The sequence below is a fragment of the Chiloscyllium punctatum genome, chromosome 46 (assembly GCF_047496795.1).
Source record: "Chiloscyllium punctatum isolate Juve2018m chromosome 46, sChiPun1.3, whole genome shotgun sequence".
NCBI lineage: Eukaryota > Metazoa > Chordata > Chondrichthyes > Orectolobiformes > Hemiscylliidae > Chiloscyllium > Chiloscyllium punctatum.
Window position 1 is genome coordinate 33,075,946 of NC_092784.1, and position 11,581 is coordinate 33,087,526.

The 11,581-nt window shown below is 44.3% G+C and overlaps 1 protein-coding gene across 1 annotated transcript in view; it reads left to right on the top strand.

Moving 5' to 3' along the window:
* The window catches only part of LOC140467937 (spliceosome RNA helicase DDX39B-like), a 31,321-nt gene extending 19,740 nt beyond the window's left edge, over positions 1 to 11,581 (top strand). Inside the window, exons 5-9 of the mRNA XM_072564004.1 lie at positions 4,748 to 4,879; positions 7,124 to 7,233; positions 7,369 to 7,513; positions 8,281 to 8,428; positions 11,283 to 11,581. Of these exons, the coding sequence (XP_072420105.1) occupies positions 4,748 to 4,879; positions 7,124 to 7,233; positions 7,369 to 7,513; positions 8,281 to 8,428; positions 11,283 to 11,299 (552 nt within the window). The 3' untranslated portion in view covers positions 11,300 to 11,581. The remainder of the gene's footprint in view (positions 1 to 4,747; positions 4,880 to 7,123; positions 7,234 to 7,368; positions 7,514 to 8,280; positions 8,429 to 11,282) is intronic.

Below are 11,581 nucleotides of genomic sequence, written 5' to 3' on the forward strand. Positions count from 1 at the left end.
CCCTCCCGCTGTACTTAGTCAGCTCCTAGCTACATTGTCCAGAAGATTGCGTTCCCGATCGTGAAGAATGATGTAGTTTAGCGCCTTAGCACAATGTCCGATTATCTGCGATCTCCAGAAGACCAGCGTGTTCAGGGTGAAGCAATTAAAGAATTTGTCACATTCCTGGTTTTAAACGATCCTCTGAGGAGAGATGTAGTGTTAGTCCCTTCAGAGGTGATCACTGCTGTCGTCGAATGGAAGAAGATGTCCCCATATCGCTAGGGTGCAAGCGGTGGTCAACGCAAGCAGTAAGCACTTGTGGTTAATCATGTTATCTATCCAATGGACTGGTTCACACTTTGTGCTGCTGACCTTGAGACCTGCAACGGTCAGGGATGGCTGCGAGAGGACTCCATCTACAATCCAGCTTTACAAAGTTCCATTTCTTAATGAGGAATGGTTTGTATACAGCAGACTAAACAAGGTGACTGTCGGCTCTTGGCAGACTCCCTCCAAGCATTTTGAAACCACAGAGCAGCTCGATGCTGCTGAGAGCCAGAAGTGGCTGTTTGGCAGGCTGCTCATGGCAATGCATTCTAGTTGTGGGTTTTTTGTGAATGTGCGTGGTATTTACGGGATGGGAGCTTGAACTTTGTGCAGATGGTTTTACGTGAGCTCAATCTCAGTTTGTTTGGTACTTGTGGATCAGTGAACCAGGATTCCAGGGACATTGGTAGCATAGTATCCTTGTTTTAATTAGTTATCCGTGGTGAGACAGCATTTATTGCCCATTTGTGATTCCCTTTGGTTGCAGCCAAATTAAACTCTAGAGCAATCAAGAGTCAGTGATGTTGGTGTGAAATCAGTTGTGTATAGGCCAGACTTGATGTATGCACGACCTTAGTTTGTCTGTAGAGTTTCTAACAGCAGCAGTCTGTCAGCTTTATTGTTAATTTTGCTGATGGAATTTGTTTTCGGGGGGTGGGGGGGGGAGGCAAGGGGGAAGGTGTGCAGGTTTTGGAATTGACTCATTCTAAAGCTGTTAGTATGTTTGAAAGGTCACTATTCAAGCACATCTTTGGATAACCGGTCCAGGGACTTAACCATTTACAGTGCCTAGTAAAGAATCTGCTTTCCTTGGCTGACTTGTGGCTGTGGTGGAATATGCTGTATTTAGTCTAGACCCCTCCATGCACCATGTCCAGGAATAAAATGACACAGCACAGAAGAGGAGCTGTCAGCCCAGTGTGCCTGTCCCCAGTTTGTGGTAGATACTCCCATATCCTTACTGTAACATTCCGACTCAAAGTCTGCTTGCGTTAGCCTTCCAGATCATCAGAACTTGCTATTCTCCTCATGACACCTCTGGCTCTTTTGCCAATCCCTGTAAATTTGTCCTTGCACAATTCAGATACGTTTCTCCTTATTTAATCTTTAAAAACTGTTCAATTTTTATTGCAGATTTAATCTACTGTTCTGTGGTTTAAGGAAGAGCAGCCCCAGCTCCCTGAGATTTTACTAGAATGACGCCCTCATCTCTGGTATAGTTTCAGTAAATCTCTGTACCACTTCAGAGGTTTTGGTATTGTTGACAGTAATGCTCACACGCCAGCAATGAGTTTAACAAAATAAGTTGTCACTCTGTTGCCCAGCACTACAAGTAGTACTGCAACTGTGGCCTGGCTATAACTTAGCAGAATATCCCTGATTTTCATAAAGCCCTGGACTATTTCAGATTTCTGTGTGCATTTCTGTTTCTCTTTCCCATTTGGAATTGTTGTTCTCACCACAAATCTATCACCTCACTTTTCAATACATTTCATCTGCTGTGGTTTCGATAATTTTATCAATCTATCTGCTCCCTCTGCAACTTGTTATAATCTTTATCACTGTTCTTCTTGAGTGTTGTCATTTTAAACTTTGCAACCAATTACTATGGTGCCCATTCTGGTCTTAGATGAGTGTGCTGATACTTCAGGGGCCCATTCTGGTCTTAGATGAGTGTGCTGATACTTCAGGGGCCCATTCTGGTCTTAGATGAGTGTGCTGATACTTCAGGGGCCCATTCTGGTCTTAGATGAGTGTGCTGATACTTCAGGGGCCCATTCTGGTCTTAGATGAGTGTGCTGATACTTCAGGGGCCCATTCTGGTCTTAGATGAGTGTGCTGATACTTCAGGGGCCCATTCTAGTCTTAGATGAGTGTGCTGATACTTCAGGGGCCCATTCTGGTCTTAGATGAGTGTGCTGATACTTCAGGGGCCCATTCTGGTCTTAGATGAGTGTGCTGATACTTCAGGGGCCCATTCTGGTCTTAGATGAGTGTGCTGATACTTCAGGGGCCCATTCTGGTCTTAGATGAGTGTGCTGATACTTCAGGGGCCCATTCTGGTCTTAGATGAGTGTGCTGATACTTCAGGGGCCCATTCTGGTCTTAGATGAGTGTGCTGATACTTCAGGGGCCCATTCTGGTCTTAGATGAGTGTGCTGATACTTCAGGGGCCCATTCTGGTCTTAGATGAGTGTGCTGATACTTCAGGGGCCCATTCTGGTCTTAGATGAGTGTGCTGATACTTCAGGGGCCCATTCTGGTCTTAGATGAGTGTGCTGATACTTCAGGGGCCCATTCTGGTCTTAGATGAGTGTGCTGATACTTCAGGGGCCCATTCTGGTCTTAGATGAGTGTGCTGATACTTCAGGGGCCCATTCTGGTCTTAGATGAGTGTGCTGATACTTCAGGGGCCCATTCTGGTCTTAGATGAGTGTGCTGATACTTCAGGGGCCCAGTTCCTTGGTACATTTGCTCTTCTGTCTCTCTCAGGTAGCTGTCTTTGTGTGAACTTGAATATTACTGTAGGGCAGTTGGATGATTGTGTGTCACGGAGAAATCTCGCTCCTGAATCTTGTAGCAGTGTTGAATTCTTGTTTGATTCTTGACTGACTGCAGCAGCTGATCATAAACTGAATCACGTGAAGCTGCTTTGCAAACCTGTTGCTTTAGTGTTACAGCAGACCATTGAGAACTTTGCTCTTGAGCTAATAGTGTATTATATTTGACTTAAACGAGCTATATTCCGTCATGTTGGTTGAAGGCAGTTGTTAAGTTATGGTTGTGCTTTGTGCAGAAAATATTGCTTCAGCTGCTCCCACAAGTACCAAACAATACTGTACTTACGTTGTGACAGAATTCAATTAACCTAACTTTAAAAGCTGGGGGTGGGAAAAGGCGCGGTGGTTGGGATGTCCATCCATGGCAGTTTACTTTTGCCAAGCATTGAGGGGTGGGGGGGGGTTACCTGAACCATCCAAAACCAGCAGACCTTTAGCCCTGGAGACCCTGGGTTTGAGTGGTTTAGCTGGGCCTGGATTTCAGTGATGCCCAGTGTGTCGGGATTCAGCTCCGTAACTGCTACCTATCCAAGTGCTCACCGTACTGTGGCTTCTCAATCTGGTAAAGGGTGGTCATTGAGGTTAAAGTTCATGGTCATGCACTGTTGGATCTACTGAAGGCACTTTGGAATGCAATAGAGTGCATAGAATCATTGGCAGTTTCAGGATTGGAGTTGCTTTCAGTTGAGGACTATTGTAGGGGAAAGACAGATAACATATAACAATGTTTTTAAAAGAAAACTTCCCTTATAACCTTTTTAAGTCTCTAGCTAAATGTTTCAGTCCCTTGCGAGGCACATGGCTCTAATTTCCAATGGTCTGCTGATTGCCTGGTTATTGGAGGCCCCAGGTGCTGGTGTAATTGTCTGTGTGTAAAGCACATTGCAGGATTAGCTGTAAATAAGTACTTGAGAGTGGAGCCAGTTAATTTCAGGTCAAGTGTTGAATCCCACAAAGTGCATCCCCAATTTACAGCACCTGGTTGGTCAAACAACCAAGGGAGCTGTGCAGAGAAATCAGACATGCAGCCAGCACACACGTGAGTTTTTGAGTCAGTTGCCCATACTGGTGATGGCATGAAATTATTTCACAATTTTGCTACCCTGGATCTCCCTGTCTTGCACTGTCTGTTGTCCAAGTGGTTTGTTTTGATCCCACGTCTGGAGGTAGTTTGCAGTGTTGCCAAGCTAGTGAGGACAGTTTCACGCTGATTTAACTTGTTTGTAGAACGTCAGTTGAAAAGATCTAGTTGATTGATGAAGGTAGATAGAAATTTCTGAATCTGCCGAGTTGATGTCTGAAATTGTCCTACCAAAAGGGCTTGTGTTATCCAGAAAGTTATTGCTGCCCATTTATGCCTCCTGGAGTGAAATGTTTGCAGATGTTTGTTGAGGGTAGTATTGGTTGAAGAGTTGTTTGCATAAGCATCTATAGTACTTATAGAAGGCTTCTGAAACTTCTGCAGTACTTCAGCCAACCAGCATCTTGAGTGCAGTATCTAGTTAGTTCTGGTCAGTTACAGAAGGGAGAGCTTTGAATGTGAAGCAGTCAGAATAGTCTAAACTGCATGCACTTCACTCGTTACCTAAGGGTAAACAGCAGGGAGGGGCGGGGGGGGTTGCTGGATAGAGAGACAGAAATGCGCACTTGTGCCTAATACCTGAACGTTGTTGTTATGAATAGTAATGACCTCACCGAAGAGCAGTTGAGGCTGAGGCCAGAATCTGTGCAGAAGCAGTGAAGTACCGTGGGTGGTAGATTAGTTCCCAGGTGGGCTGACCGGTCTCCAGCATGACCCATAATGGTAAATGGTCCCAAAAGGCACTGCAGGTGATTGCTGAAATGTCACCCCTTTCTGGTTTTTCTCTCTCGTTTAGCCCATGGAGGTGTTTGTGGATGATGAGACTAAGCTGACACTCCATGGATTGCAGCAATATTATGTTAAACTAAAGGACAATGAGAAGAATCGCAAGCTGTTTGATTTACTTGACGTCCTGGAGTTTAATCAGGTGAGCCACTATTGAATGAGAGTCTGGTGGAGGTTTGAGCTTTGTGCAGAGTTACAGGTAATGTTTAACTTTTACGACCTTCCGATCAGTCAGCTTTGCAGTCCATTATTGTTCTGTTTTCAAATAGCCAAGGCCAGTAGGTACGAACTCTGAACTTGAGGTGGCTGCTAGGGGGCAGAGTTGTGTGAGGTCAACAGACATGCCCTAATTGTCTTAGGGCCAGGCCCAGTATAGGAAACAGTAGCCTATTCAACCCCTTCCTGTTCAGCAATGGTTAGACTGCATCATAACCATTGATCCCTAACCTGACACACAACTGTCAGTGAACCTCTGCTGCAATACTTATCTTTGGGGGTGGCATTACCCCGTGAGAAACTGTTTGCCAGCATTGTCCCGAGGTGGATAAGCTCAGACCTCCCACCAGAGAAAACCATTTCCATAATCCAGCTGGCAAAACTTTGAACCTTTCAAATGGTACTATTCATTTAAGAATGTTCAATCATGGTTTAAGTAACCTCCAAAATACAAGATGCTCCAAATGTTTTGCTCATCTAGCTCTCTCGAATCCTTGCATTTTTAACTTTTAAAGTGTAGGTGATGTTTGTTCTGTAAGTATATATGGTCATTCCTACACCATATTTGTCAAGATTCTTTGTCCCTTGACTGACCAGTCTTGGTGATATTTGAAAGCTTTTCTATTGGGATAATTAATCCAAGCCCAAATTGTGAATACACATTGAATGTCAGTGCTCCCAGCGCTGATCCTTCTGCCTCCCTTTGCTCTCCCTTCCTTATTTGAACAACTCCCATGAGTCTGCTTTTAGCTAATTTACCATCCAACAGCCATTGGCCCCTGACTCCACATACACACAACTTTGCCACAAGGTTACTGTGTGGTCAGTACTTTCCCAAATCCTGTTGCTGCTTTAACAGACTCAGCAATGACATTTGCCTTTCATGGATAATGTCCAAGTCAGCTGCCTGCTCCCTGGCCCATCGACGTGGGTGTTGGTGCAAGGCAACATAACCAGACCTTGTTGTGTTTGGAGCAGAATGGGAAGTCCCTGATGACCCACATACTGCCATATCAACCGTATGGAGGCTGGGATAAAAACAAAGTGCTGGAGAAACTCCGTGGATCTGGAAAAAGAAACATCATTAACGTTTTAAGTGTGGAATAACTCTTCAGCTGAAGAGTCACATTGGAGTCTGCATGAACTCTGTTTCTCTTACCACAGATGCTGCCAGAGTTCATGCTGAGTCCGGTTTGACTCTTCAGTTGAAAAGTTCCAGATTCAAAGCATTAATGTTTCTGTGCTCACAGACTCATTGAGTTTCTCCAGCATTTTGTACTGATTTCAGATTTCCAGTATCTGTAGTATATTGCTTTTTTTATTTCATAGACCCCAATAGTGTGGAAGCAGGTCATTTATAACCCATTGAGTGCACACTGACCCTCCAAACAGTAGCCTACCCAAACCCACCCAATCCCTGTAATGCTGCAGTTCCTATGGTTAATGCACCAAACCTGCACATATTTGGGACTGTGGGAGGAAACCAGAGCACCTGTAGGAAACCCACACAGACACGGGGAGAATGTGCAAATTCCCCCCACAGCCCCCTGAGGCTGGCATCGAACCTGGTGTTGTGCGGCAGCTGTGCTAACTGCTGAGACACTGTGCTGCCTTGTTGTACCCTTTCTGAAGAGTAAATAGGTATGGAGACCAAAGCTGTGTGCAGTCTCTAGTTAGGGATGTGGTAACTGGCACTTGGGGACCATTCCAAAATCTAGTTTCCATGTTTGAAGGTAACATTCGAGGGGTGAAAAGTCAGGAAACTTTACAATGTGAGTCTGCTATTGATAGTAATGGAAAACATGAAGATTTATTCTTAGATTTCACAGTGTGGAAGCAGTCCTTGTAATCCAGCGTTTCCCTAGTTAATCCACCTCGCCTGCGCAATGTGGACAATTTACCCTGGTCAATCACCTAACCTGCACATCTTTGGATTGTGGGAGGAAACTGGAGCACCCGGAGGGAACCCACACAGACAGTCGCCTGAGGCTGGAATCGAACCCAGGTCCCTGGTGCTGTGAGGTAGCAGTGCACTGAGCCACCGTGCTACCTCGGGAAGTAGGGGTTCGGGCTTGGAGCTGTCTGATCAATAAGTCCCCCCCCCGTCCCCCCCCGCGGTCTACCGAGGCTGACATGTGCCTTTCATGGTGGTGTACCTTCTGTATTACAGGTGGTGATCTTTGTGAAGTCAGTACAGCGCTGTGTGGCACTTGCACAACTACTAGTGGAGCAGAACTTCCCAGCTATCGCTATCCATCGAGGCATGGCACAGGAAGAAAGGTATCACTAGCGTTCTTTCCAAACTCCCTTGATCCCAGCACAAGATTCTGGTGGTGTTTTCATATAATATTTGTCAGATCAATGTGCTTTTAAGGAAGCTTTTTTTCCACCCCTTCCTCCACCTTTTGCTCTTAGGTTGTCTCGTTATCAGCAGTTCAAAGATTTTCAGAGGCGTATCTTGGTTGCAACAAATCTGTTTGGTCGAGGTATGGACATTGAGCGAGTGAATATTGTTTTCAACTATGACATGCCCGAGGACTCTGACACATACCTGCACAGGGTGAGATTGCTCTTCACTAAAACTCTTGAGTTGGTTACCAGTTCCTGATTGTAAATCTATTCGAACTTGTTGAATGCTGACTGAACAGATAGTGTGGACTTAAACCCTGTATGTTCTCTTACTCCATTGCACTCAGCCCCAGCTTTCTCCCACTTATTAACTATACTGTATTAGAGGGAATTGATGATTGGCTAATGGGTTCTGGTGGAGGTATTGGTGTGGCTGATGCACCCATTAATGGTTGACCATTAACCTCCTGACATTTTCAGAAATAGGGGAATATGAACTGAAGGGTTCTCAGTTTGGGAGAGCACAAGAATGTTAATAAAACAGAAAATGTTAGAGAGACTCAGCAGGTCTTCAGCATCTGTGGAGAGAAAAACAGTTCAGTCCAGTGAGTTGTGTGTGAGAGTTAATGTTCTGTGCAGAAGGACTCATTGAGGGGACATCCAGTTTAATCTGGGTTTCTCCTCACTGGACAGTCGCACTTTTCAGCAGCTGTACAAACCAAAAACCAGGAGCTGTCAGCACTGCCTGGGAAGTGTTAATAATGCAAGGACATCTGGGAGTGCTACTTCTAGGGTCCACAGGTTTGATGTTCTGGGAAGTGTCAGCAGAAATTCCGCCATTCTGTTAAATCCCTGTGTGCGCGGGGGAGTGCTGTTTTGACCTTTGTGTCTTAGTTGGTGATGTGTGTTTAAACCTGCCAAGTTACTTTAGACTTAAGAATAGGTTCATAATACCTTCTGTGTCCTTTCTGCTAATAGGTTGCTCGTGCTGGTAGGTTTGGGACAAAAGGTTTGGCAATTACCTTTGTGTCCGATGAAACAGACGCGAAAGTACTAAACGATGTTCAGGATCGATTTGAGGTCAATGTTGCCGAACTGCCGGACGAAATTGACATTTCCACCTACAGTATGTACCAAGCGTTGAATTTTCTCATGATGACAGTACTTTTTTCCTTTCAAACACAACACTCTCCTCCAGGGTGTGTGGTGGAGGGTGTGTGTATGTGTGAGGTGCTGATTGGATAACTGGTGGTGGAGCTGTAAGGGATGTAACAAGGTGAAACCGTTTTGAAACATGGGCACGCAGACTAATGGTGACGTGGAATAATTGAGCAGGCTTTTGTTGGTGGAGGTCGGGAGCGGGTAAAGCTCGGAGTGGAATAAAACTGTTAGTTTTTAAATATTTGTTAAAGGAAATTGATTCCATTTCTCAATTTCTCATGGCTAGTTTGCTTCAGTGAATATCTAATCTCGTTCTGAGTTGCTTTCTTCCCAAAGATGAACAGTGCTCAGGGAGTGCCCTTGAATAAAGAGGGGAAGATCCTGCCTGTTTCTAATGTTGACCTTGACCTCTGCACTCCAAGCCAATCTGAGTGATTAGCAGGTGCAGTTGCTGCTAATAATACAGGGAAGAACAGCCAAACCAGTGATCACCGAGTGACCAGACTCTGATCTTATGTTGGGCTGAGTGTTACAATATTGGTCCTGGATTCTTCACATGTCCCTGAGCTGGCTGACAGCACGATGGTTTGATCTTACATCTGATTCACAGACACAATTAATACCTTTTTCAAACTGAATCATCAATCTTGTAAATGTGCTTGGTGTAGGCTTCCTTAATCAGTGGTGCCATTTTACTAATGACTGATCTCTAGCTCCCTGTTTCTCTCTCCCTTCCTTTGCTGACTAGTAACATACAGTACAGAATCAGACCGTTTGGCCCAACCCATCTGTGCTAACCAGGTTTCTCATTTGCTGGTATTTGGCCCATAATCCCAGTAAACCTTTCTTGGTTGTGTACCTGTCCAAATGTCTTTAATGTTTGTAATTGTATTCACCTGTACCACTTCCCCTTGGCTGTTTGTCTCATATATGCGTCACTGTGTATGGAAAAGATTGCCCCAGGTCCCTTTTAAATCATCATCCCCCCCGCCCCACCTTAAAATCAATGCCCTTTGTCATAGAATCCCTACAGTGTGGAAACATGCCATTTGGCCCATCAAGTCCACACTGACATTTTGAAGAGCATCCCATTAGATACACCCCTATCCTATGCCTGTAACCTTACATTTCCCATAACTAATCCTTTTGTTATTTCACGTGCTGCCTTAGTTTTGAACTCTCCTTCCCGTGGGGAAACGATTGTCGCTGTTCGTCTTACCTATGCCCCTCGTGACTCTGTAAGGTCACCCCTCAGCTGCCTCCTCTACAAGCAAACAAACCGATCCGTGTGGCTAACTGCTGGTCACAGACTTCCAGCCCGAGCAACAACCCTCTATCACCAACCTGTTGTCTCCCATCAAGCTAATTTTGTATCCAGTTGGTTAGCTGTCGCTGGATTGCATGTGATCCACCCTTCCTTACCAGTTGTCTTTTTAGTTTCCTGGGGTGTTTTGGTGTCAGTTACTTGGATCTGTTTTTGATATGTGCTCTTGTCTGCCTGTGTGAAGGACAGATACCTGATGATTTCTTCTCGAAGGAAGGTTTACCTCACGCACTCTCCTTTTTATATAATTGTAAAACCAGTTTGTACATTCGGACTCTTCTGGCTAGTTTACTCATTCTAATTTTTCCCCTTTTGGTGTTTTGTTGGTTTCTAAAACTCCAATCTCTCGGCTTACTACGCTTCGCAAATAACCTTTTAAAATGTTAAATACTTTTCTAATCGATGTGTTCAACCGCTTGAACCCAGACCTCCTGACCCAGGGATAGGGACACGCCCTGTTATAAAGCCCATTCTAATCTTGTGCTGCGCTTAACTTCCTTAGTAAGCAATGGGTGTGTGTATCTTGTTGAGTTTCTTCAATTACATTTTTGAATATTTGACGTATTTCCGTTGAGGCCATCTTCAGTTTCCCGATGAAGGGCTTATGCCCAAAACGTCGACTCTCCTGCTCCTTAGATGCTGTCTGACTGGATGTGGTTTTTCCAGCACCACACTCTTGGACTCTGATCTCCAGCAGAATCTGCACCCCTCACTTTCTGCACATCTTTCCATTGAGTCCACAACCAGCCTTTTTTGTGCCTATTTGCCAAATGGGCTTTAGCCCCCTCCTCCACACACACACCACCACCCCCACCCCCCCCCATGTTACATAATTGGCTTCACTTAAATTTAGCTTCCTTCTTTTGGGCTCAGGATTATAAACTCTGAAATTTGAGTATGAAATCCAATTGCAGTGGATGACTTTTACTCTGAGGTTACTTATTAATGCTGAGTTGTACAATACCAAATTTAAAATCACTTTTATCCTTAATTACACCGCAGTTTTTGGAAAAATCTGTTCCAGAAGAATTCTCCAAACTTATCTTTGATTACTATTAGCAGTTGGTAATGTTGAGTCCATATAAAAATTTCAGTCTCCCACAATGGTTACATTACCTTTGTTAGAAACTCTGATTCCAGCTCTTGTCAATGGCATAATTGTTGCTAGGTGCATTTGTAAACTGCTTTCACCTTGTCGTTCCTGATCGCTGCTCAGTGATTCAGCTTTTACACCCAGTGGTGACATTGCTGGTTAGGGAGGAAGCTTTCCTTTTGTCTGATTAATCGGAGTTCCAGCTGTAGAGTTTGTTTTTAAGTAATCGAAGTACATGTTACTGTTTCGCAAACCTTATTGAGGGAATGTACTAAACAGGTAGCAACACATTAACAGCTTCACTGAGTTTGCTGGATTTGGAGAATAATTTGGATCTTCTCCCCCCCCCTCTGTTTGATGGAATAGATCCTAACCAGCTCTGTGTGTTTGTTTCCTTTCTAGTTGAACAAAGCCGATAAAGCCAGCACTTGGTGAGGTTACAGAACTATCCCACAGAAATTCACAGCAGTTAACAGATGGGCATCAGTGATGCCTTTTACCTACATAAGGGGAAGAGATGACTTTTAAAATTCCTTTTGTTGAAATGTTTTTAAAAATTGTTTCAATTGATACAACTTTTGTGTGGAAGAAATGAAGCTTTTATAAAACATTGAATCTGTTTAAATTTGTTTGTACATTGCTTTTTCCTGCCTGTCTTTACCGAAAGGTGGTCTGTTGGTTAATAAATCTGTTTTCAAATA